The sequence below is a fragment of the Talpa occidentalis genome, unplaced genomic scaffold, assembly GCF_014898055.3.
Source record: "Talpa occidentalis isolate TD23 unplaced genomic scaffold, MPIMG_talOcc4v2.1 talOcc4.9, whole genome shotgun sequence".
NCBI classification, from domain to species: domain Eukaryota; kingdom Metazoa; phylum Chordata; class Mammalia; order Eulipotyphla; family Talpidae; genus Talpa; species Talpa occidentalis.
The window spans coordinates 13,698,401-13,722,573 of NW_023605305.1; the positions used below are offsets into that span (position 1 = coordinate 13,698,401).

Consider the following 24,173-nt stretch of genomic DNA (forward strand, 5'->3'; position numbering starts at 1 on the left):
TGTGTACATATGTGAGCACATGGCTCTGTGTTTCTGAAGCCACGTGGTCTCTTAGCTACTTGTCTGGTTCATTTTCTTCTCTCCAGAGACTATCATCTCTAGTACCCTGCAGCCCCCACCATGATCCTCCCCAAATGCCAGCCTGGCCCCCACTAAATCAGCCTGACTTTATGGCTTTCCTTAATCACTGTTCCATTTCCAGAATATGGGCCATGCTTGGGCCAAGTAGTCACCCAGCAAGGACAGGGCTCACTGGTAGCTGATACTTCTACAGAAGGGCATGAAGCCAAGTGGGCACCCCAAACATAGGGACTTCTGGGCATTGCAGTTAAAGGGAGCCCACCCCAAAGCCAGGCCAAAGCGGGAATCCTTTGACCATGCTCTACCCCATGCCTTGCCTGTGATATGTGCTAGGAATGCATGTTTCTAGGCCACGCCTTTCAGCACAAGGCCCAGATGTGTAGTTTTGCAAAGCTTCCCAGGGAAATTTTAAAGCTCCCCAGTCATTTTGAGAATGATTGTCTTAGAATAGCAATCTAGTGTTTTGATTGCTGCTGCTTTGCTTTTCCCTGAGTAAGGACTCCTGGAAGAGCCCACAGATCTTCCCAAGTTGATTATAAAAGTGAGGGGTAGATTTAGGATACATGCCTCACAGCATTGCCCCCCAAACATCTGAGCATCTGGCATTCTTTCTTGGATTTCTAGAAATACTGCCACATCCGCCTGGCAGGCTCCAAGGACCCCCGGGCCTATTTCAAGACCAAGACGTGGTGGCTGGGCCTGTTCCTGATACTGCTAGGCGAGCTTGGCGTGTTCGCCTCTTATGCTTTTGCTCCACTCTCGTTGATCGTGCCCCTCAGTGCTGTCTCCGTGATAGGTAAGAGGGGGTTCCCCCCACTGTGCCCTGGGACAGCCCCCCTCCTGCATGACCTCAGTGTCAGAAAGTACAAGAAACTTTTGACTTTAATAATAATTATTGGCACTTACATACCTGGCCCTGCTTTAAGCTCTAACAGATATCAAGTCTTCTAGTCCTCTGGGTGGCCTTTTTAAGGGGGATACTATTATTATCCTCATTTTACAGAAGAGGAAACTGAGGCACAGAGCAGTGATGTTAACACAGCTAGTAAGCAGCAGGGTTGGGATATGAACTGGGCTGTCTGGTTCAGAATCTGTTTAAGTTCAGAAAGCTTATAAGAATTGGTTTTTATTTCTGCTGCAGGAGAAAATTTAACTTTAGCCCATTCAGCCTAACACTGTCAAAATAAATAAGCTCTAATAGACTTCAGATCCCTTACTCCTCTGAGAAATGCACATTCACCTAATTCTCCAATCTTCTTGCATTGACAGATACCATTTTAAAAACATGAACTTTCTCACCTGCCATTTTTCTATGGTTTCTAAAATTACCCAGCCAGTGTTTCAGAACATTTGAACCAATGAAAGGAGCCTCTAATGCCCATGAGGTCACAGGTAAAATAGGACCAGAGAAAAAAAATCTTCTTAAATAAAAGATGTTGGTAGATTAATGAACAATAGCTTTTTGTACATAGGAGCAGGGACACTGAACTTGCTTTGAAATATTTCCTTCCATCATCCTGGCAAGCAGAATACTGCCTGGGAGCACTTTTCTGCTCTTAAAGGGGAACGCCATCTTTTGAGTTTTACTTCTCCTAGAATTAAGAAGGCTCCTTCCAGATCAGGGATGGCATATGTGAGGCTTCTTCATCCCCCTCCTGTACCCAACGCAGGCATCATTAATTAGTTAATTAATGTCATTAAAAATTGTAGCCTCCCTGAGAGCTATTTTTTAATCAGTGGTTCCCAAACCTGAGGCCTCAGAATTGTCAGCACGTCAGGCAGACGTACTACCAGTTACCAGGAGTTGGCAAAGGAGTGGAAACCTATCTGCTTTCCCTGGCCCTAGGATAAAAGCCTCTTTTTCTTGACCAGCAGCCTGTAGGGTGAGGGAGGTCCTCGAGCATGCTGGGTTCTTTCCTATACAGTATCCTTTTCTTTCTTTGCTTCTTTTTTAATGTAGAGTGAGTGCCTTTGGTTGACTCAAGTAGATAGCCAAGTCCTAACTTTTCCCTGTTGTTTGACATCTGGCCCACTTTCCACATTGACGTTATTGCCAACCTCTCCAGGTATTTGGATTTGTGTCCGTTGCTAATATGTCCAAAGGGCTCTCAGAACTTTTATTCCTAACAAGGATGAGTGACTAATGCTTTATAGGAGTCTTTAAATATCAGTAAGAATTTTTCAAAAATCCAATACATAAAAGTGAAAGGCTGAATTATAATGAGAGTCTACCACTAGAAAATAAGGAACTCTTAGAGCTCCATAAGTCACCAGTGAGAAATAATATTAAAAATAAATATTAGGGCCTCCCTAGTGGCACAAGGGGTTAAGACACAACCTATGAAGCTATCTGCAGCCACTGCAGCACGAGTTCAATTCCCCCCACCGGCCAGAGAACAACCCACATGGTGCAGCAGACCTCTCCTGACTCTCCCACTGCTCCCCTCAGCAGTGTATTTCAGTCAGTCTGCCTATTCTGTTCCCTACTCTGTCTCTGGTGAATCCTCTCTCCCTCCCCCCCCCCCCCCCCACACACATCTGGACTCTACCCCAGTTCTTGTATGCATAAATAAATAAATCTTTTCAAAAAATAAATAAATATTAAAATGTAACAACCACTGGATTCTGGGTACCTACTATTTATCTTCCACAGTACTAGGTGCAACAATAACTCAATCATTGAACATTTACTGTGTAATAAATTACTTAAATGTATTATCTCATTTATTTGCCCTTATAATTCAGTTAAGCGGGTCTTTTCAGTGGGTGGTGATAAGCCAACTCTCAGAGAGAAAGAGTAAGAAGAAAATGAAGAGAAAAAGGAGAAGGGCAGGAGAGAAAGTGGAGGGGGGCAGGAAAGTGGGAACGGAGAAAAGGAAGAGCTGATTTGCTGTGTTTCTGACTTCTGTGCTGTGAACATTGCCACTGTGGCTGACTTCAAGGCAACAATGAATATTTAACAATCGGCAAGTTGGGGTAAGGTGGAGCCAGCACACTACTTCACAGACTAGGAAACCAAATCTCAGGTGGAATGGATTACCCAAGGACACAGCCAGGGGTGGCAGGCACTGAAATAGCAATCCAGGTCTGCCCACGGGAACGCCAGCCTTCAGGGCAGTCACGAGGAAGTCTGCGTACATCTGCAAACACAGACGAGTCAGGGAGAGCAGAGAATTGGGAAAATGTCAGAGGCGGACGTGGCCCTGGATGGAGGCCTGCGACAGTCCTGGTTGCCAGTCTGGCCTTCTCTTACCAGCTGTGTGGTCTTGAGCCCTTCATCTCTCTCAGCCTGATTGTCCCTATTCTTCAAATAATACCACCCACCTCAAAGGATGGATGTGCCAGAAATAACTTGTCTATATTGCCTGTCTCACAGCAAGTTATCCCAGATGGGGTAACAGGAGCCAGAAGGGACTGAGTGAGAGGCCAGGAAGTGCCAAGCTCCGTTGCCACTGAGCCAGCCCCGAGGGTGTAGGCGTGAGAACGCCCTTGTACCTACTGCGGCCTCAAAATTCTCTTAACTCTATTTTTTTTTATAGCTAGCGCCATCATAGGAATCATATTCATCAAAGAAAAATGGAAACCTAAAGACTTTCTGAGTAAGTTCAACTGATTTTAGCCCCTACCTAAGGTTCCATTAAATTCAGCAAATGGTCACTCAGTGTTAGACCAGTGCCGGACCCCATAGGCACAGAGAGGAATAAGCTCTTTCTGCTCCTGCTCGAAGGAAACTTGGGGCAATAGGCTGGTAGATCTTTTTTTTAATTACAGCAAAATTGACATGTAACATTATTTCTATTGTAGGTATACAACTTAATGATTCACCATTTGTACCCATTATAAATGATCACAATAGGACTATTTTTTCTTCACTATTTTCAAATATGTGTGCTACTAAGAAAATAGAAATAGAAAATAGAAAAATAGAAAATAGAAAAATTTTCAGATACACAGACTGTTGTGTTGTCTGGTAGGAATGTAAATTGGCACAAGGCCTTTGCTGTATTATTGATTATAATCCCCATACTGTCCATTTCATCTCCTTGATTTATGTATTTTGTAACTGGAAGTTTCTACCTTAGGAGCCACTTTACCTATTTCACCCACCCCCCACCCCCAATCCTCCACCCCTGTAGTAACTATCAGTCTGTCTCTATGATTTAGTTCTGTTTTTTAGATTTCATATATCAATGAAATTATACAGTATTTTTCTCTCTGTGTCTGACTCATTTCACTCAGCATGATACCTTCAAAGTCCAGCCATATTATCATGAATGGCACGATTTTGTTCTTTTTCACGGCTGGGAAGTAGTCCATTGTGTAAATAGTTGTGCACTGTTTAATGATGGGGATACTTCTTTAGATGATTCTGTCACTGGTGAACATCACAGAATGTAATGATACTCTGTATGGCCTACTACCCACCTAATGTATATGGGACCACTTAGGCCTAGTTCTGTTGGGACCACCATTACATATGCAGTCTGTGTATTGTACATATATATTAATTTTTATATACAATTTCATTTTATGTATGTACAAATATGCATATATATGCATATATGTATATCACACCTTTGTCAATTCAGCTTCCCTGCATGGAGGAGACTTTTCACCAACCCTGTGGAGTTCATGGGGTGTGACAGGACCCTGGGAAAGAGTCAGGAGACTGTCCTATACCCAGTCTCTAACAAGCCAGGCACTTAGAGTTCCCTCAGATGTGGCTTAGTCAGTTGGGAAGGGGTAATTTAAGCATATTTAACACTAAGGAAAATAATCTACACTTTAAAGTTTAAAAAACAACTAATAATAGTAAGTCGTAATCTGTTGCCCCCAAGCACATGCTGGTCTGGGGCTCACCCCCACAGTGAACCCTGGACCCTCACAGTGAGCCCCAGGACCACCCCTCTCCCCACAGGGCGCTATGTCTCGTCCTTTGTTGGCTGTGGCTTGGCCGTCGTGGGCACCTACTTGCTGGTGACATTTGCACCCAACAGTCACGAGAAGATGACGGGAGAGAATATCACCAGGCACCTTGTGAGCTGGCCTTTTCTCTTATACATGGTAAGAGAAGCAACTGGTCCTTCCACAGGCATGGACTGGAGGAGGCGGAGTCCTAGAAACCAAAAACCTGAGCCCCATTGGGGTGGGGGGAGGTGACTCAGTGTGTGTGTCACGGCACTGAAGCCTGAGGAGGTGACAGCGCTCGTGGGCAGGGGTGTCCTGAGTCATGTCTCAGCCTCCAGACCTAGTGCAGCAGCTGTGTGTTTGAGAAGTGTTTGTAGGTGTGCAAATCAACAGTAGACAGGCGGGGAGACCAGGAACCCCACCTGGGAGAAGGCTCTGAGAGCTGGGGTTGTGGTGGAGTTTTATTTCATCTTCGTCCTTCTGTATCTTTCTACACTGGGCATTTAAAACTTTTGTGGCAAGAAAGAAAGTTGAAATGCGAAACAAATATCCAATGTTATTTATTTATTTTGCCGCGTGTCACACAGCTGCTAGAAGCTGGCAGAAATGCTGGAAACTTGTCTCCTGAGCTCCTGGCCAGAGCTCAGCTCTCTGCCCCAGGTACAGCCCCTGACAGAACTGCTATGCACCAATGAAAGAGGCCATCTGAAGCACTTAATGAAGCTACTGGTAGATGCCTGCTCTGTGCCCAGCACGATGCCAGACACCTTTTTATGCATCATCTCAGAGTCGCTCACCAACCCTCTAAAGTGTTTTTCTCTCCTTATGTCCACTGACTCCATGCCCTGGTGGGCATGGAGAAGCATCCCCCGACAGAGCCAAAGACCCACCTCTTCAGGAAAGTTTCCCCCAAAACAGGCCTTTTCCTGGGGGAGCTCTGGGCTCTAACCTGTTCTGTGCTGTATGGCCGTGGCCTAGTCACTTAATCGGAAGCTCTGCCTCCTTCTCTGTGATTGGCCAGTCAGTGGGCCTGTGCTGTGGTTAGAAGAGACAGGAGATGGTGTGGAAGTGGCCAGGGCTTAGCTGCTGTGGGCTGAGAGACTGGTCTGGTTGGTCTTCTTCACGGTGATCTTGAGGCAGTGCTGCCAGCTGGAGAGATCTGGCCAAATCAAAGTCAGTAAATATTTAGGAGCTGCCTGCTGTGTGTTGGACACTGTGGATATTAAAGATAAGGAGACATGATCTAGAAGGCACTGTCTACCAGGAGGCACCAGGGTGGACTCAGCCAGCCAGCAACAGCACAAGGTGTTGTTCCAGTATCCATCCTCGTGAAGCTGGGCGTCCTGATTGCACGCAGGATGCTTGGAAATGTTAATGAGTAACTCTGCATCTGCTGGGTGGAGTAGTCTGCAGCCATTAGAGATAATTATGACAACTACATAAAACATGAAGATTGTTTATGGTAACTGAAAATGGCCCAATACGAAATTACACGTTGATCTGGTGACAAGTAGATCAAATGTGTATTCACTGCAACAAAGACAGGAAGGAACAGGAAAGGGAAAACAGCTGTGTTTTGTGGGCTCTAATTATAAGGAATTTTTTAAATGTTTCTTTTTGAAATGCCCATTAATGTCTCTGCATTAGTTTTTATAATAAATAAGCTTTCGTCAGGGGGTGGGGGAGGCAAATGAAGCTGAACCATCATCAGGGTTTCCTGCTTTCCTTTTGTTGGAGCTACCGCTGGTTCAGTCTTAGGGAAGTGTTTCCAAATGCTTGGGACTGTAAGAAGGAGAAAGGACACGTTGCCACGAGGGGAGGTGGGGAAAGCCTCAGACATGCCACCGTCTCTAATAGTGAGATTCTTCTGGAGCAGCTTCTTCATGCCAGGTGCTGGGCCCCTACCCTGAGGCCGTGTAGCCCAGTGGAACATGCATGCTTCCTGCAGCCAGACTGACCAGGTTCAAATCCAGCCTCTGCCTTTTACTAGCCAGGGATTGTGACAGCCCCTGCTTCATAGACTCCTTGTACTGATTTTATGGGTTTAATGTAGCTACAGTGTTTAGAATAGTACTGCGCATGGCCCTACAATGTAAGAGTTATTACCCCATTTTCCAGAGGAGGTAACTGAGGTTTAGAGAAGTAAGTCATTTGCCCAAGGTCACACAACTAGTTTAAAAGCAGATCCAAGTTCAAAGCTGGGCCTTCTGATTCCAAATATCCTCATCTTTCTACTCTGCCATCCACATATATTGGAGGTTTGATTAAGGGGCAAGAGACATGTGCACTGTGTACTTAACAAAGAGCTCTCCTCGATGAACAAGTGCCTCCCTCTTTGACTGACCCCTAGTTTTAATGGGGTTGCGCATGGAGCAGGGAAGTGCATGACAGCATCTCAGCCTCATGGCTCTTGGTCGGCCAAGATCGGGTGCCTACGAGGCCAGCATGTCACCCTCAAAGCCCTACCAGGAGGTGAGCTCCTTCTCCAGGGACCAGAGAGATTCACTCTGCAACCCCTTCTTTTTCTCAGGATATCTGTTAGTAGTTCCGGAATTCCCTTTTGGCGCTGAAGGTCTGTAGCTGATGGAACCAGCAGCATAAACTCTGGCAGGGTCTCCTGGTCTTGCCTTTCTCTCTGGTCCCCACTGACCTCCCTGCTACTGCTTTCTTTAGCTTGTGGAGATTGTCCTGTTCTGCTTGCTGCTGTACTTCTACAAAGAGAAGAACGCCAACAACATCATTGTGATTCTTCTCTTGGTGGCCCTGCTGGGTAAGTGGGGTCCTAGTGGCTGAGTCCCTGCATCCTGGAGACAGTTCCCAACTTGTGTATCTCATGGCCATTCTTGCTCAAGTACTAAGCGTCTCCAAGTGCCAGGAATGGTGTTGGTGGTGCTGGGAACTGGCTCCTACAGTACATGAGACCAATCCCACCCTCTAAAAGGAGCAATCTGTAGTCAACAAGGAGACAAATTCGTAGATATATACATTTGGGCAGTGATAATTACAATGAAAGAAGGCGGAGTAAGTGGGGGGTGGGTTAAGGGGTTACTTCAGAGAAGTCAGAGATGAACAGGTTCAATAATCAAGTCCTTAAGGATCCATGTAAAACCTATCAATTAATTCTGAACTCAAAGGCAAATGAAGCCGAACCATTATTCACTTCCTGCTTTCATTTTACTGGAGGACTGGCTTCTCCTTCCCTCCCGCCCTCTTCAGGGGATGGGTGCCCTGAGGACGGGGCTCCTTCCCACAGCAAGCCCACCCTCCACAGACAGGCAATAAACCACACAGACGTGTCACCATAGGAAAGACTTCCATTACTTTGAATTTTCTTAAAAACAACTTTATTGAGATATAATTTACATATCGGGTAATTCACCTGTCTAAATGGTGCAATTTAGTAGATTCGGGTGCATTCCAAGGTTTGCAGCTATCATCAGAATCAAAATGAGAACGGTTTCATCACCCCAAAAAGAAACCCTGTGCCCATTAGCTGTCACCCTCACCCTCCCTCTTCCCAGCCCTTGGCCATCCACAACTCGCTTCCTGCCTCTTTGGACTAGCTTTCTGGGCACGTGATATAGATGCAGTCAGACAGCGTGTGGCCTCGTGCCTAGTTCTCTATCCAGCGTCACATCTGAGAGTGTCGTCCGCATTGTGCCATGGGTCAGTCGTCCATTCCTTGGGGATTTTGTTTTCAAAGTGGGTTGGAAGGTCACCATCCCAAAAGGCTCTGTCCTGCTGAGTAGGAAGGCCCGAGGGTTCTGAGGCACACTGGCCAACCCCCCTCTGTTGTAACAAGGACAGCTGGATGACAGTGCTCATCTGACTGGCCTGAGTGCAGAGGGGCCCAGACGCCATGCGTGTGACGGGCTATTGGCAGATGGCGAGATGAGCAGACGCTGAGAAAACAGGCAAGCAGAGCGTCTCCACCAGAACAAGGGGCTCCCTTTGTACCTTGCTTGGACCATACCTGTTTTGCAAGGTGGACTGACAATTGAGATTGAAAAGTCATTTCTGTGCTACTGGATAAAGCAGTGGGCTCCATCAAGAGGTGAGGAAGACAGTCCATGGGGCCTGCAGGAAGAAGATGCTAGAATTCGTTTCTTTTTATCTCCACCTTTGAACTATTTCCTATACATGGCTTGTAATACACCTGCTATCTCAGCACAGTGCAGTGTGACTACAATGCTAAGATAGACAAGCCTGTGTATATGTTGGCAAAGTTGGCCTGTCCTCACAGTCACATGTATCCCGAAGCATCTGGAGGCCTTTGATCTAAGGAAATATTTTAGAAATATGGGTGAGTGAGGATATTTATACACCTTCTCCCAAGACGACCTTGAGAATGACTCTCCAAAGAAGTTCATCTACCCATTTCTGGTCATTGTGCCCTCCCACAATTCTGGGGGTTCAGGTAACTGAATTCATTGCTTTTTATGGTAAGTTTAGAAGCAGCATTTGGAGATACCTGTGGGGGCTGCTGTCCACCCTTCTTTGACGCAGTAGCACGAGGATGGCCAGCCCCTAGGATGGGCAGGAGACTCAGCATCGTCTCACCCTGTGCCCACCGGTCAGCTGCCATCTTTTTAACCAAGACCTTTGGGCATATAAACAGACTCCCTCCTGGCCCCCCCGAGATCCCAGCACCCTTTCTCTCTCCAGGCTCCATGACGGTGGTGACCGTGAAGGCTGTGGCTGGGATGCTGGTCTTGTCCATACAGGGGAACCTGCAGTTGGACTGCCCCATCTTCTACGTGATGCTCGTGTGCATGGTGGCCACCGCCATCTACCAGGCCGCGTGAGTTGCAAATCGCTTTCCTACTGGACCTGGCCATACAGGTCACTTCCATTTCCTCAGTCTGATCACATTTGTGTTTGAAGCTGTAGGGAAGGCAGAACATTCCAGCACTGCCTCTCACCAGGGCTTGGCATCCACAGTGGAGACTGAGGGCTGGCCCTGAGTGGTCACACACAAAGCAGGGGTTTTGTACACCCGAAACATGGAGCCTGGAGTGGAGAGTCCCCCTCTGCCTCAGATTGTGAGAAAGGTGTGATCAGGGGCCCTCACATCCCACCTGCATCCCGGCCAACATCTGCCTCGGGAACGTCAAAGCTGTGCCCTCCCCACAAGCCACCCAGGTGGAAAACAAAACAAGTTATCACTTCTTGTCCTCAAGAAATCTCCCCAAATCTTCCCAAATAGAAGAGCAAAGTTCTTTCTTTAAGAAAGAGAATTAAATTAAAAAAAATGACAATACCCGGGTGGGGCCTGGGCCTCGTTGATGTCTGAGACCCAGTGCCGGTCAGCAAGGGCTGGAAGGACGCATGACAATCCTGCATGATGCATGAGGCTGATCCACCCTGGGCAGGGCGGGCCCTGGACTCTGGCCTGGGCTCACCAACCCCCAGCCGTGGCCTCTTGAGTGACAGCTGCAGAGGGGGTGCTGGGTTTAAGTGGGCCCTGCTCTCTGCTTTCACTTGAACTTGAGTTCATCCATGGGAGGCACACGTATATCCTCATTTTGCAAATAAGGAATTGTGGCTAAGCAGCCAGGAAGTGGGGAGCAGCAGGCTTCCCAGCCACGTCCCTCACCCCTTTGCTCTGCAGTCTCCCATTCCGCATCCCTCCCTAAGAAGCACACAGCTGGGCGCAGTGCCCAGAGTGCTGGCCAGTCGGCCAGTTGTATCAGCTTCTTTTATCACTGTGACTACTACTCCTAACCCTAGTCATCATCACTGAGCCCCTCAGGGGGCTACTCCAGGGTCACAAAGAGGAAGCAGACCCCCCACCTGCCTGGCAAGGGGCCCCTCAGTCAACACAGTGAGCACTGGGAGCTGGGGTGCCAGGCCCCTTGAGGCCCCCCCGAGGTGCTCACAGCCCTGGTGTGGGGACAGCCTGGAGGGCTCACAGCCCTCCTGGGGGCACAGCCCCCGGGGAACCCGCGATTGTACAAGGCTGGGCGCCAACTGGGATACTGCACAGAGAACAGCAAAAAATATGTCCCCAAGCCATGGCAGTGTTTATCCTAGTGATCGGGAAGGACTATAAGTTTCTTTTCCCTTTATTTATTGTAGTGATTACATTTTTTTAAATTAAGAAGATGTAATGATACAACATTAGGCAGAATGTGATAGGGCTGTCAGAGCTCCTTGGAGTGTGTAAGAGACCACGGTGTCTCTTCTTGGTGGGGTGGGGACTCGGGGCACAGGGTTGAGGAGAAGGGCACTTGGGGTCACAGGAAGCATGTGGTCGAGGCATGAGACTGGGGAGTCATGCCCCCTTGGGCAGTGGCGTGGGCCTCAGGCTCTTTGTCTCGGGGAAGAATGGGAGCAAAGCTTGGGCCTCAGACCTGGAGATACCCGCGATGGCATCTTTGTAACCCCCAGAGGCATGCCCTCATGCGTCCTCTTCATGTTTTACACCGAAGTCGACTGTCCTCAGCTTTCCCACAGCCCGCTGACCAGAGTGCCTTTGTATTGAAGGTTTTTAAGTCAAGCCTCACAGATGTACGACGCCTCTCTGATTGCCAGCGTGGGCTACATCCTGTCCACAACTATCGCTATCACAGCAGGTAAGGGGGGCACTGCTGGGGTCGTCTTCTTCCTTCACAGGGGGTTTCTGCCCCGTGTGGGTGGGCCGGTCCCGCCTATGGCAGAAGGCCTGGCCAGCTCACTTGTCTGTCTGCCAGCGCTGAAAATGGTTTCATGGAGAAAGTTCAGGATTTAGAACCAGAGACACATGGGTTTAGAGCTGTGTGACTCTGAGCATCTCACTTAACCTCTCTGAACCTCAGTTCCACATTCCTGAAATGGAATTAATAACTTACCTTCTAGAATGGAACATGCACAATCCATACACTCCCTACTTTGTACAGCTTCTGCGAGGTTCTTTCACAGTTTTCAAGTCACTGTTGGCCGAGTGACCACAGAGGTCTCCTGTGTGATTTTCAGCGATGATGAGTCTGTGAATCATCTGCAACACAGATGGTTATTTCTCCATCTTGAGAAATGGGGAGTGGAGTAGAGTGCTGTAAAAACTGGTGACTGGGTCTGTTTCATTGGAGGAAGGTAGCTGTGGGGTACATGGGGACTCCGTTCTTTTTGTGTGTCTCACCTCCAAATAAAAACTTAAGAAAATAGGTGGAGGTAAGAAGGGGGGAAGTCTGCTCCCCAGAATGGCTATTATTCCATTCTTCTAGTATTTTAGTAGACACCGTTTGTGGAATTTTTAATCACTTTGGTCCCGAGCAGGGCAGAGAGTTAGGCAGGGTGGTGAGTGGGTGACAGGAAACAGCTCACCTGTGCACATATGCTGTGCCCCTGCAGGCGCCATCTTCTACCTGGACTTCATCGGGGAGGACGCGCTGCACATCTGCATGTTTGCGCTGGGGTGAGTTCCGCCTGCCCTGGACCTCACAGTGCTGGACCAGCGCCCCAGGAGGTGGCCCTCTCCCCTTTAGAGCCCAGTCACTTGGGATCCTGAAGGCACCAGGCAGCTGCTGGGACTTTGGGGCTTCATTTCCTTCCCCTTTTCTCTTGGGCTTTGATCTCCTTGTCGTTTCTAAAATATCACATTTTGACACATGAAGAGTCTCTCAACCTACCTTAGATTTATTAAAAAAAAAAATGCATCGTGAAGCTGCATGAGGCACCAATATTTGACAAAATAACAACAGGAATGATAATATTCCACATGGACAAGAGGAGGAGGAGAAAAGTCTTGGCCACACTGTGAGAAGTTGTTTAATGGGGAGAATAATTTGGCCATGTCTATAAAAAGTTTAAATGAGCATGCTTTTGAATGCAGCATTCCATTTCCAACCGCTTATCTTAGGGAAAAATACCTGAAATGGGACATGGCGACACATGTATGCAACTGTTTATTAATTTTAATGTTATTTGAATAAGTTAGCAATTGAAGCCACCTAAATGCCCAGGGGTAGAACACAGGTTAAATAAATTAGGGACTATCCTTGTCATAAAGTACCTTTCTGCCACCTGGAAAATCTGAGGCCATTGTGAAGGTGCTGCCATAGAACCACAGGTGGATACAGTGCATGGGAAAGGTTAACACTTTTTTATATGTGACCTACTCTATGATCCAGTAATTCTACGACCCATCTGGATTAATACCCAAAAGAAATGAGTGCATGTATTGACAAAATGGCTTGTATGTGATATAGGTATGTTCATAACAGGCCCAAATGGTCTGTAGGGGAGTGGAAAACATATTCAGGGCCTCCCTGGTGGCTCAAGGGGTTAAGTCTCAGCACTATCAAGCTATCAGCAGCCACTGCAGCACGAGTTTGATCCCCAGCCAGGGCACTAACCCACGTGGTGCAGCAGGCCTCTCCTGATTCACCTGCTGCTCCCCTCAGCAGTACATTTCTTTAGATCCTTCTGTTCTGCTCCCCACTCTGTCTCTGGTGAATCCTCTTAACCCTCCCACACCTCTGGCCTACACCCCTGCTCTTGTACGCATAGATAAATAAATCTTTTTAAAATTTGTAATATATTCAGACAGAGTATTGTACATGCAATTAAAAATAATGAGCTGTCGATACGGGGGAAGGGATGAAAGTGTCTTTCCCCATCCACCTGGGTGGTGATTGCATGAGCGTGCATGGAGAAAATCCAGTCGAGCTCTGTATTTACGGCTTGTGCGCTTACTGCATGTGGGGGTGTGCCTCAGTGCTCAGGAAGCCTGCCTGTTTATTGAAGGTCTGGGGGAAAGAGAGAAAAAGACCTGCTTGGGGAGTGCAACTGGGAGAGCACAGTGACTTTCTAATTTTTACTTTCTCTGTTTCTGCATTGATTGAATTTAGGCCATAAAGAATTTTTTTAATTAAAAAAATTAAACAATTCTGAGATACAGGCTAAGTGGGAATAAAGCCCCATAAGAGTTTTGCCCAGGAGAGTGGAATTAATTCTGATTAAGGTGTGTGCAGAGCAGGCGTGTGGGCTGCAGGGGCTGTCATCACTGTCTAGTACCTTCTTCCCGCTGACCGCAAGTCCAGCAGCCCGCTCCCCTCTGTCCTGCAACCTCTCTTTTTACCCTTTTCTCATTACCTGAAAGTGTCCCTCTCATCCTCTCTCTGGCCTGACTGCTCTTCTTCTCTTATTCATTCCTCAGGTGCCTCATCGCATTCTTGGGCGTCTTCTTAATCACACGTAACAGGAAGAAGTCCATTCCATTTGAGCCCTATATTTCCATGGATGCCATGCCAGGTAATGTCAAACCCCACGTTTCCAGCTGGCCAGCCCATCCCTATAGAATGACGACAACATCCCGTTGAAAGAGAGACCGCGGCCACTGGTTCTGGTACTGGGAGGGCGTGCTGTGCCGTCATGGTGTGACTGTCTGTTTCTTTCTTTTTTAATCTCGGTGTGCAAAAGAGGAGGCAGTGGCTGAGGCACCTCGCTTGGTTTGAGCACATCTTGCTGGCTCCCATGTCTATTTCGGGATCTTTCAGACAATCCTGATTCACACTGGATGTAATTATGATCTGCAACACCAGGCTTCATGCCTGCAAAAGGAAAAATCCATCCCTCTAGTTGGCAAGGAATGATCAGAGAGGGCAAGGAAAATACAAAGAAGGAAATTCAAGTCTATAACCTCATTCCTTAGATTGCACGAGGGATCGTTCTGGAAATCCTAGTTTTCCAGAGACCTAAGAATTCATACTGAGAAGCTCAAGATCAGATACCTTTAAGCCTTCATAATAATAAATGTATGAATCGGCTGAATTCTGCACAAAAGGGTATGATGGGGCTTGTGGACAACTGGTGAGTACATACCTAGCCCCGGGGAGATCCAAATGGGAAAACTTAAGGCATGGGGCCAGCCTTACCTTGGTTTGCTGAGTTAAATTCTCTAGGTTTCTGGTGACTACTTTAACTCATCATATATGATGGAACTCTCTCAAAACATACCCCCACACCTCATTAAGACAGTCTCATTAACAAAATGTAATCACGTCAGTGACATCGAGTATAGCTTTTATAAAGTATTCTGTGATGCAGATGTGTCCCCAGGGCTGACTGAAGCGCCCCTACTTTTGATGGCCCCAGGGTTGATATGTCTCCTTTTATATTATTTCCTCATCTCTCGCTTATTCAGCTGTTGTCTGTCATTCTTGCTGTTACCAGCCTGCCTGCGTATAGCAGCTCCTTGTCAGTCATTTGACCCAACTTGTGCAAACTGTGTATAAAGTTAAAATAAATAAACTCTTAGTTGGGGACTTAAGGGTTCTCCCTAGGAGTAAAGTGCATGAGCTTTAGTGCATGGACCTTTTAAACATCTAATCTGGCTGCTGAGATGCCTTTTTTGCTTACTTCCTTGTTTCTCGGCTGTGTTCCGGATAGATGAGGGCGCTGGATAGCTGAATCCCAGATAGGTGAGGTGTCAACTCTGTGTGTGCAAGTATGTGTCCGTACCTGTGTGTTTGTGTGTTTTTAAAACTGTGTATGTGTATATATCTGTATAAAGACTTGTATATGCATATATACAGGTGTGTTTCCTGGTGGGAAATAGAAGGTAATCTAAGGTAACCTTAGAAATCAACATTGTGATGTTTGTGGATGTGGCTCTCGGCTTCCTCTGTGTCCTTGGGTCTGGTGGGATGTCAGATGTTGAAGGAAGGAGACCTTGCCCAATGGCTGGGGCACGTCAGGACACTTCTGAGCAGACGTGCGTTCTGTGCTGTGAATAGCTTGGCCTTGGAGTTCAGGTGACCTGGATTCAAATCCCAGCTCTGTTGCCAGCCCACTGTGTGACCTTGGCCATGTGCCTGGACCTCTGGCACTTGCTTGTGAATGTCCTTTCAGGGTCACGGGACCCTTCGCACTGTGTCTGGGATGTGGTAGATGCCTGGCTTAGTTTGGTTTCACTTTCTCTTTGAAAACTGGAAACTTTCAAACACTTCTCTGACCTGATGGCAGATAGCACATAAAGAATAAAACTATTTAACAGTTGTTTTTCTAGCTCTATGGTCTCCTGTCAGCATCAGAACCTTGCTTTCAGTTTACCTAGACTGTTATCTTCACAACAGACTGGTGGCTGCTGTTCAAGAGGCCTTCAAATTCCAAAACTTCACTGCATGTCACAATTTGGAGAGACATTTTTTCCTCTTCTTTTTTTTTTAGTGAAGATTTTAGTATTTGTGTATTTTTAGTATTTTAAATAATTCATTCAAGTGGTGCCTCTGGTTGTGAAAACCAAATTCCCTTAATACAATTGCTTTTCTTCAAGAACAGGTCACCTTTTTTTGAAACCAGCCAGGAAAAGGTATGACACATGGACATTGCAGGAAAGGTTAAGTGTATGAAATCCTATGTCATTTAACTCAATTCTCATTTTGAAACCTCACTTAGAGTTGTTATTCTATTAGTGCAGTAGTTCATTAAAATCCATGTACCTGTTACTTAGGTTTTTTGGAAATAAGTCAGTTTACTATAAAGACTTCCCAACGTCCAAGTACTACTGATGACTGGCACTTGAATGACCTTGAGTAAATCTTGAGATATGTAATCTTAGTAAATAATTTTATATTCAGTGGCCTGTTTCCATATCTTTAATGAAATATTATAAGGCTGTGTAAACTTGTATGTGTCCTGAGAGTGGTTTTACAAGTAAAAATTGCTAGGTAGACATAATTTCAGTTTAAGAAATTAATCTTCAATTTTTGGAGCACTAAACAAAAAGTTAATACTTAAGGTTTTTGTTTAACTTAAGGTTTTACGTTTGGACAAAATTTTTATTCTACTTCTCACATGCAACTTAGTCTACTAAGTACTGACAAAGGTGGCTGAGAAATGTTTGGTCTCGTTCAAAAACTTAATAGTTTTTTAGATCTTTAAATAAGTCAAATATAATGGTAAATATAGTATTTTGAATTTCTTATTTATTTTTTAAATTTCTTTGCATTTTAAAAGGACAGGTTTAGTAAGAGAAAGGGGAAAAAGAGACACCTGCATTGACACAGATGGGCAGGGAGCTGCCACAATTTGGAGAGGCTTACAGGAATCCCAGCACCCTGAAGACTTTTCAAAAATGAGAAAAGAGTAAAGCAGTGCTGGTAGCTGGCAGCTACCTGGCACTGACAGCTGGGCCGTGGCATTTCTGGCTAAATGCAAACCATTGCACAGAACATCAGCATCAGACAGGGGCCCTCTCTGGCCCTGGTGGATCAAGACGCCCGCAGGTCCACTCAGTGACCAGGCACAACATCACCAATAGCCATATCTCAGCACAACCTGCTGCCCCTTTCCCAGGCTGGCACGAGTGATTGCTGTTTCTTCATCAGTCGCAGCTTTAGCCTCAATCTAGTCTTCTCTCCTGGATAAAAATTAGAAGAGTCCCAATTGCAGAATTATCCCCGCTTCCTGCCAGCATCTAATCTAAAGCCAAGCCCTGCTTTAAACCATCCCTGATATCACCTACTACAAACCCAAATCCTCTCATTCCTGACACCCTCTTACTGAGGCACCCACAGTGCTCCATGGTTCATGTCTCCCTCATTCTAATGGGTCAATAAACCCAAGCTAATTAGACTGTAAGTGTGTTGCTGGTGGTCCTTTGCTGAAAAGCATTGACAAAAGCCAGAAGCTAAACCCTTTTCATCTTACAAAAGGTGATGATTCCAGAAAGAACCCAGCTCCAAAGTCACCCTGTACGTTGGCCTGGCAAGCCAGCTCTCTTCCTCGAGGAACAGGCACCCCCTCAGATCCTCAAGCTCTCCTCAAAAATCCAAACCATAGACTTGAAACTATACCCTTCAAATGACCCTCAGCTAAGGCTTTATGTAAGGTGGAAGCAAAGGGCCTTCCACAGACTGGGTCTTCCTGGGCCATTTGCAGAATGGATCAGAGCACAGGCTTTGGTGTCAGATTTCAGCTCTGCCTGGCATTCGCTGTGTGGCCTTGGGAAAATTACTTCACCACTCTGAATCTCTGTTTTCTTGTCCAGAAAATGAGCAGAGTAGCAGATCTCTGTCATAGGACTTTAGGGAATTAAGTGCAGGTATAGAGGGAGGCCACGCAGCATTCCTGCTATGAGTGTGGGCTTCAGAGTTTTCACCTATGGAGTTGGGTCCCTTGCACTTACAGCTTTGTGATCCCAAGCAAGTTACTTAACCTTCAACTGCCTCCTTTCCTTTATCAGTAGTTGTGAGGATCAAATGAGATAAAACTGTATAACTTTAGAACAGCGTCTACTGCCACCAACTAAACAGCTCGCATTAGCTGTTATCAGTATCTCTGTTGTTGTTACTAATATGACTTAACACACAACTGTTGTTTTCATGGTTTCATGGCAGATACTTTACATTCAGTTTCTTATAACTCAGCCTAGAGGTAAGAGAGTTTGAAGGGTCTTAATTCCCATCCTGGAAAGAGCTGGCTTCAGAGGAGACCAGGTCCCACCTGACTAGGGAGTTGTAAATGAGATGAAAGCAATTAATGATTAAAGTCTTTGCTCTCAACTGTAAGTAGAAATCCATCACCAATGTGCCCAGAAGTAATAAGCAAAAATCACGCTACTATTTCTGGCAGATCAGGGAAGTTAGGGTTAAAGGTCAACACTCTCCCTCCGAGCATCACGGTGCATTGTCACCATCCCGAGTCCATGACACAAATGGATCCTCTCTCCACAGTAGTACATGAAGTTTTCCGGATCCCGACGTAAAGTAGCAGAAAAGGGTTGGCATCTACCACGTTCACAGTGCAGTGCTGGTCCCGCTCTACCTGCCACCTAAACAGACATCCCACCTCATTCTAGACCCACCGAGGCTTGTCTCCACAGGGGCTGGTCTGTGTGCATATTTCCTGACGTTTCATCCCTTGTTGCTTAGCAACTGTCATTTTTCTCGTGTATATTTATGGCTGTTCTTTTTTCAATCTAAAGCATTCAGGAAATTGACAATGCACATGATTAGCTTCCAAGCACTATAATTAGTTGGCGGTGGGCTAGAGGAAGACGCAGCCTTCTGCAGCCCCCTTACCCCCATAATGACTGGGGAAATGGATTTCATTGCAGGTATGCAAAACATGCATGACAAGGGGATGACAGTCCAGCCTGACCTCAAAGCTTCTTTTTCCTACGGGGCCCTAGAAAATAACGACAGCGTCTCTGAGATCTACGCTCCTGCCACACTGCCCGTCATGCAAGAAGAGCACAGCTCCCGAGGTACCCCCGGGGTTCCCTACCGAGTCCTGGAGCACACCAAGAAGGAGTGAGCCCCCAGAAGGAGACGCACTTCCCCTCCATTTATAACTGCTCACGCTGTGCTGAGAGTGTTTCAACCTTAATTCTCAAACTTGCCTTTCAAGTCTTATTTTTTTAAACCAAGAACTCTATGGACAGAGATCTTGAAAGCCTTTGTCTCTGGCAAAGGATGCCTCGTTTTGGTCATGGAAATTTCACTGATGAGGGTGGGGGTGGGGGTGAATGCAGTATTCCAGATGAACAGTAGGGAACTCAGCTGCTGCCTGGCACAGGCCAGCCAGGTTTGGAAAGCCTTTATCATCCTGGATGATGGTGACTGAGCTTCCCTAGTCAGTGGCCAAAGGTCGCCATATTTTTCAGCATTAAAGCCAGGCAAAGATTCTGCTTTTACTTTGCAAATCCAATGAAAGGCTAGAGACCTTAAATCTAATCTTGCTCCACCTCCCGGGCTGGGCTGATCTCTGTCCATCTCACTCATGATTCCATATTTGTAGTACCTTCCATGTCGTCTTCGTGTGGCAGGGGGAGCGAGCCCGTGTGGAACATTCTGCCTGCAGGAAAGGCACAGCTGCCTCCCGTTGTGCCCTTCCAGTGAAGTGTGTTCAATGCCTTTGTGTTGGATAGATGAAAATTGACTTGCTTTTGGTTCTGTGAACTACTTGATTGCTTCCCCCCAGACACCCTAACAAGGGGATTGGGAGGTTATGAGTTGAAGGGGAGAGGGTGGGATAAGGACAGCAGTAGGGGTGGTGTTGCATTAGCCCATAAAGGAAGAAAAATCCCTTTTCTTCTTAGAAATTACAAAATGCAATTGCTTTACTTATAAACGGATAAACAGAAAATTGGCTGTTTTTTCCAGCCCTGGGAAGATTGGGGGTGTTCATCTTGCATCCGTCCTCTCCTTTATAGAGAGACAGACTCAAGCTTGAGCTCTTGGTTAATGCCCTGGGAGTCCATCGAGACCCTGGTCCTCGTGCCCACGCACAGGCATCTGGGAGAAGCGAGCATCCTCAGAAGTGGGGCTGCTGCTTGCTGTCTGGCTGTGTGCGTGCTTATCTTCCCTTAGACTGACAGGATACTTTGAGAATAGCAGATAATGGTTTGCAAACTTTAATGTGAATAAGGTTAAGGAGATTGTCTATAAATGCAGAGTCCTACATCCTAACCACAGATACGGGGATGGAGCCCCAGAGGCTGCAGTCTTACTGGCAGCACAGGTGATTCTGATACAGGTAATGCAGTAATCACACACCTTGAAAGCCTAATAATAAAAAGAGATGATCTGTTAAAACCCCCAGGGCCTCACACACCACTGCTAGAAAGTTGGAATTACCATTCCTCGTTTCCTCTCTAGGGTTCATTTGGCAGGTTGAATAATCCCCTTAGGATCTGTGGCATTTCTCCATCCAGTGATTACTACTTAGAACTATACTTACTGCTTCCCTAGGCAGCCTTTAACTAATAGGCAAGATAACAGTGTTAATAAACCAGTGTTGATAGATCATTAACCTTTATGTATCGTGCTTAATATTGATCTCGTACCCTGACTTCCAAAACTGACGTCTGTTTCCTGTGATATCCACTTCTGTGCTGTGTCTTACGTGCCTGGGAAGGCAACAGACCGTGCCATTTTCCCCTTTAGGGTAGGTATCAACTCGATTCAGCAATGTTTATGAGGTGGTTACTGTGGGTTAAGTATTTGCATGGCAAGGGCTACAAGGAATGAAACATAGTTCCTGCCCTCCTGGTTACAGGAGGAAACTGTGGCAGGGTCAGCCCTGAGAGATGCCAAGTGCAGTAACAGACCACAGAACAGGGTCTGTGGGTCCCCGCTGAAGGTCAGGGTCCCTGCTGAAGGTCAGGCCCTGAGCCTGGAACAGGGTATTCAGAACTGGACATGATTTTGGTCCGGTTCATTGATAGGTAGCAAATCTAGCTAAGTTTTGAACAGAGCATAAAAAATAGGGCGATGAGCACCCAGGCGGAGGGGACAGAGGCACAGAGATAGGGTCAGGCAGGGAGACTGGCAAAGAAAGAGCCAGGAAGGATGATGGGAAATGAGGAAATAAGCCTGGAAAGATAAGCAGTAGAAGCTGGATTAATGAGAGCCTTGAATGCCAGGCCAAAGAGTTTAAAGTGTATCCTAGAGAACATGGGAGCCATTGATCATGACGAAGAGAATGGCAGTATCCACACTGACTGGAAAGAAGGCTTTATGCAGGGTGGAAAAGAACTGAGGAATAATAAAAGTCACTTTTCAAGGTCAAGCTGCAAGCCTGCAAGAACAAACACAAAAGGAGTGTTACATTTTGGTACATTGTAATCTGAGCTCCACTGAAGATCATGGATTCTATGCCACCCCAAAGCCACTGGGGAAAGCCCCTCCACCTTCAGGTTTGGGGCAGTGGCATCCTACAAAGCTGAGTACAGGAGGCTGAGCAGAAAGTTGCATGTGGTTTCGAGTGGAGGCCAGGACTAGGTCACCTGGGTCCTTGGGAAGAACAGTCTTGGTGTCTAGAATTCTGACTCTGTCTCGGGCTAATGCTCCAGTCTTTGTCCCCAGTGTAGGGTGGTTTGCTGGTGACAGATGAGCAGCACTTGCTGTTAGGGGAGAAAGACATCACCTTTTCACACAACCTAATGATGTTTATCCCCAGACCTCTTGGGTGCTCCAGGCCACATTAAATATCATACCTCCATCGCCTTCCTAGCAGCCAGTACCTAAGTCAAGATGACCAAATGTGAGTTTGAACTTTTCAGTTCTTCTCCCGCCTTCTCTCCCCACCCCACCCTGTGCACCTCCTCTGATGGGCCGGGGTGCTGAGTCCCGAAATGAGACATCAGAAACAGTTGTTTGCAGACTGTCCCTGCGGAATTTGATGAGAGCTCAGCCCCTGCTCTCTAGTCCCCAAACCCCTCCTGTGAAGCTGCAGGTCAGAGATCATATTAGCTTCAGGTCCCACCGGTGTTTTGCGGTGTAGAACTGGATGCTGGGTAGGAAAGGGGGCTGGCATCTCCATTGCTTTTCTGGTGGACACCAGCCAGCTTGATGGTGCTGTGAGGAGGTGAGGTGTCCATCAGGCTAGGCTGCGGGTCCTCCACCCCGCACCTTGTCAATTCCATGTCTGTCCAACACTGGCTTAAGGCAAAAAAAAAAAATTCACCGTGTGTTCAATGAAGCCACCTTAGAACATACTCTCTGTGGATACTTATATTTTGTTAACTTTGTGACTGGTATGGCATGTCTTATTTTTCAAAAACTGTGTGTGCTAGGTGCAAATAACATTATGAAGTGGTATTTAATTAAAAAATATATCTGTGTGATACCTGTTGTGTTTGAGTCTTATGTCTGGCTAATATTTTCTAGAGTTATCTAAAACCGTGCTGTCCAGTAGAACTGTCAGTGATGATGGTCCTTGTATGCCTCTCAATACAAGGACCGCTATCCACATGTGGCTCTTGCGCACTTTAAAAGTGGCTGGTGTGATCTAGAACTGGCTGTTTAGTCTTCCTTGAATTTAAATATCCACGCACAGCTCGTGGCTGCTGTGGTGACAGTGGCCCTAGAGATGCCTGTGATTGCAGGTAAGGGTAAATTAAGCTTTCCTTTCCTTGCAGTGGTCGAGAGCATAGATTCTGTGGCCAGCCGCTTAGGTTTGATTCCAGGCCCCACCTCTTGTTAACTGTGTGGCACTGGGCAAGTTACTTAAACTCTGCCTCATCTCTGAGGAGACAACAGGAGTAACAACTGTCTGCCTAAAGGTTTATTACAAGGATCAGGTAAGTTAATAGGTGTCCCAGTAACACATTATATTGTATTGAAGCAGTGGTTTTCCTCTAGTTACATTTTCAATTTACATTTCTATTTACATTTTCAATTATATGATGAACACTTGGGTTTTTTCTTAATGAAATAATTCTAAGCATTCATGTCTCTCTTCATTCTAAGTTTCCAGCCTACAGAGGCAGGTGTGGTACAGTGCCTAAAGTTCTGTTTATATACACTCACAGTTCCACTGTGTGCTCTGCCATTGCTCTGGGGTTTCCCTCTCTGACTTTCTCATCTTGTCTTGACCCTGCCTTGACTTCTCTCTAGAGGCCCCTCTGAAGCCGGCACCAGGGTGGTCGGCTGCCCCCTGCTGGTCACCTCCCCCTGATGCACACTCCCCTCGCCCTCCCTGTCCTGGAGAGAAAACAGTCCTTACCAAAGGCCTCTCCCTCAGAAGCTTGGGCAGGCTTTCAGCAGCAACCCTGCAAATGGCTTCTTTTTAGCCCACAGGCCCAAACCTCAGGAGCCTTTCACATGCGGGCTCCTCACCTGGCTCCAGGTAGGCCGTCTTCATACTCTGGGACCAGCCCCATATCCTCTTTCTCCTCTACCAGGCACCTGAGAACCCAGACCTGACTGATAAACAGGGGACAGAAAGAACAAGTGTGTGTATGTATGTGTATGTGTGTATATGTATGTGTGTATATGTATGTGTGTATATGCATATGGCTATAACCAGACAGTGCTCACCAGAACCTGATCACCTGGCACCAGGATCTCAGATTTCAGCCTCCAGAACTGAGAATGCCTTTCTCAACAACAGATGCCTGTTGTTGAGAAAGCCACCCAGTTTATGGTGTTCTATGATTGCAGCCCGATTAAGATAGTAAGCCATTAAGAACTTTCCTCTCAGCTCCCAGTACCTGCCCTTCAGCAGCTGGCTTTGGGGTGCAGGGCTGGAACTCTGCAAACCACCTTTCTGCTTTGCAGGTTGCTCCTAGGTGGGGGCTGTGAGATGAGACTCCCCTTGGCTCCTTGTGTCTGTGAGGCTGCAGGAAGAAGGGACATGCTCCTTCTTGTCCATTTCCTGCCCTGTGCACGTCACCCCAGCCTGCCTTCTGCACGCTGGGCCAGCAGTGCTGAATCTCCCTTTGCAGTTCTTTCCAGCTCCTGCACCACCAGCTTCAT

The 24,173-nt window shown here is 46.7% G+C and overlaps 1 protein-coding gene across 2 annotated transcripts in view; it reads left to right on the forward strand.

Moving 5' to 3' along the window:
• The window catches only part of NIPAL3 (NIPA like domain containing 3), a 35,348-nt gene extending 12,815 nt beyond the window's left edge, over nucleotides 1-22,533 (forward strand). For both annotated transcript variants that reach the window (XM_054690903.1, XM_037498385.2), the window contains exons 4-12: nucleotides 706-877; nucleotides 3,621-3,680; nucleotides 5,000-5,145; nucleotides 7,663-7,759; nucleotides 9,655-9,790; nucleotides 11,476-11,564; nucleotides 12,319-12,382; nucleotides 14,126-14,220; nucleotides 19,028-22,533. In XM_054690903.1, coding sequence (XP_054546878.1) covers nucleotides 706-877; nucleotides 3,621-3,680; nucleotides 5,000-5,145; nucleotides 7,663-7,759; nucleotides 9,655-9,790; nucleotides 11,476-11,564; nucleotides 12,319-12,382; nucleotides 14,126-14,220; nucleotides 19,028-19,227 — 1,059 coding nt within the window. In that variant the 3' untranslated portion in view covers nucleotides 19,228-22,533. The remainder of the gene's footprint in view (nucleotides 1-705; nucleotides 878-3,620; nucleotides 3,681-4,999; nucleotides 5,146-7,662; nucleotides 7,760-9,654; nucleotides 9,791-11,475; nucleotides 11,565-12,318; nucleotides 12,383-14,125; nucleotides 14,221-19,027) is intronic.
• Nucleotides 22,534-24,173: the final 1,640 nt, after the last annotated feature.